Source organism: Melampsora larici-populina (genome assembly GCF_000204055.1).
Source record: "Melampsora larici-populina 98AG31 unplaced genomic scaffold MELLAscaffold_15, whole genome shotgun sequence".
Classification (NCBI taxonomy): domain Eukaryota; kingdom Fungi; phylum Basidiomycota; class Pucciniomycetes; order Pucciniales; family Melampsoraceae; genus Melampsora; species Melampsora laricis-populina.
The window spans coordinates 1128390-1130817 of record NW_006768779.1 but is presented as its reverse complement, the minus strand read 5'-3'; the positions used below and the strand labels follow the sequence as shown (position 1 = coordinate 1130817).

At 43.5% G+C, this 2428-nt stretch overlaps 1 protein-coding gene across 1 annotated transcript; it reads left to right on the top strand.

Moving 5' to 3' along the window:
• Positions 1 to 1713: 1713 nt before the first annotated feature.
• MELLADRAFT_105914 (uncharacterized protein) lies at positions 1714 to 2143 on the top strand (the record flags this gene model as incomplete). The annotated part of the gene is made up of 2 exons (XM_007409295.1): positions 1714 to 1774; positions 1842 to 2143. The coding sequence occupies 2 exons, from the start codon at positions 1714 to 1716 to the stop codon at positions 2141 to 2143; spliced, it is 363 nt and encodes a 120-aa protein (XP_007409357.1).
• Positions 2144 to 2428: the final 285 nt, after the last annotated feature.

Sequence of the window (2428 nt, the reverse complement as noted above, 5' to 3'; positions counted from 1 at the left end):
GGTGAAAGGTCCATACACGCAGCTATGGCTTGTGATTGCCTGGGGCAAGCGGGTCGTCCTTTGCTTCCATTGCGATGGCCGCACAGGTTGTAGTAGCTCATCATACCCTTGAGGAATTGGCCGCAGCACCACCAGCACCTGTAAAGTTGTGGATTGCCAGAGGTCTGACAGAACAGTTTCAGTATTGAATGTTGAACTAAAGATAAATCAAAATCAAAATTAAACTAACCTGGCCAATGGGATAGATTGGAGGGTGAAAGTAGTTGAGTAGTTCTTTAACCCAAGCCAATTGTGAAGCCCTAACACCAGTCCTGGGTCTGGTTGGAATGATCTCGTCTCCCAAGTCTTGATCAAGATCTATGCAGTCAGGAACTGCATTGTTCTAGATGAAAATTATAATATTGTAAATGACAATCAAAAGAAATGAACAATGAGTAGAATGTCTTACTTTTTTTTCTTCTTCACTGCCTTTTTTTCAGGCTGACAATTGGTTTGTTTTCAGGTTGATGGAGATTGAGGTTCCATCAGGTCATCCTCATCTTCAGGGACCACAAGAAAGAGACCATTGATTGTTCCAAACAGAGAGTTGGAATTGGAGGTACAGGGAATCAGATATGTCACCTGGAGAGATCGTTGTGAGTCAGGTGAGGCAATGACAAACCCTGGCTGAGGTCAAACTGGCGTCCTTGGTCGGAGCAATCTCCCTGAAGGCAACTGGGTTGTGGCACTTGATGGCAGAGCCAACTGCATTCAAGAGTTTGTTCGAATCATCCAATCAGGTTTGCTCAGAGAGGTTGATGAGATCATGATGTGACAGAAACAGTGGTTATGGAAGTAATTTGATATGAATTGGGATGGCTTGGTTTATAAAATTAGAATGAAATTGGTTGTGGTTGAGATGAATAAGCTGAAAGTGGATGGAGCGGTTGGAAGATAATACGGAAGCAGATTGAAATTTGAGACAAAGTGGGCAAATAACAAAACTGGAATTGGAGGCAAGAGAGCAAAGGTTAGTAAACAATGTGAATGTCCTTTTATATATGTTGAATGTGTACTTACAGTTACAAGTGATGCTCAGACCCAAACTGGTCATTTTTGCTCTTGATAAATTTCTGCCATTTGGTGGACAATTGAGAGAGGTGAAATTGAGATAGAAGTGGGGGTGAAGGTAGTCAAATGAGGTGGGATTGAGATCCATAGAAGTGGAGATGAGGGTAGTTGAATGAGGTGGGATTGAGATCCATAGAAGTGGGGGTGAGGGTAGTCAAATGAGGTGATTGATCATTTGATCAGGTATAACTTGGTTGGTGTACTTGGTTTGGGGCGCAGGGCATGGTCACATACAGGCTGGGGCATGGTGGACATGGCTATATACAGGTCATAGCGCTGGCTATATGTACCACTACACATGTGGACACGCTACAAACCCACCTGAGCGCTGCAAATGTACCACTACAGGTATTTTTCTTTTTCAAATAGGGGTGTGCACCAGCCACTACAAAAACACCCCCTGTTTTTAGTAGAAGTCCCGCAGCGCTTCCACCATATGATGTGGTGCGGTTTGACGTTGCTACAGGCTATGAATTTGCTTTTTCCAATGAACCTGATTCTGAACACATTGATAGACTCTGTTACTTTCCCACCGGCAAGGAGATCACATACGACTTGACTGTGGCCAAGAAGAGAGCCATAAGTTTGGCCACTTTTGTTGGAATGCATGATGCTTCCATCATTGATACTCCTGTTGTGTTATCTGAAAACAAAGTCTTGGAAGGTTAGTCTAGCATCCATTGTGTGTAAACAGCTTGATTGGACACTCTCTGACATCCACTATCTCAAAGACGTCTCAACTTGGATGACTGGAAGCTATGATGTTATGTACAATCTCAGTCCAAAAAATTCTTTTGAAGATGCTGTGGCCGCAGCCGCAGAGGCCACAGATGAACAGCTGCAAACGGATGATCTTCTCTCTACTATACCAGAAGATATTGATCAACAGATATTCAATAACACCGCTATGTCTTTTTCAACCCTTGTTGGTCCCAATGATTCAAGCTTGTCTGCAGCACGCAGTGAAGCTGCACTGGCTGACTTGGCCGGAGATGACCACAATATCAATACAGTAGTATTGAAGGTGGCATGATACTAGAAGAGACTAATTTACTTCAGCTACGAGTTGCCCACGACATTCAGGTTCAAAAGAATCAGGGAAACAAATGGGAAAAGATTGATATCAACGACTTACGCAAGTCACCAGGAGAGGCTTTGAAGCCCAGCGAGTGTAGCAAGCTTGTCGCCGTTGTAATGAGGAATGCAGAAGCTACATCCACCAGTCTTTCACAAATCCATTGATGGAACATGAATGTGAAGCTCAACCTCTTGCATTGTTATCAAAATACCTTGACTCATCTCAACTTACCCTTTCAAG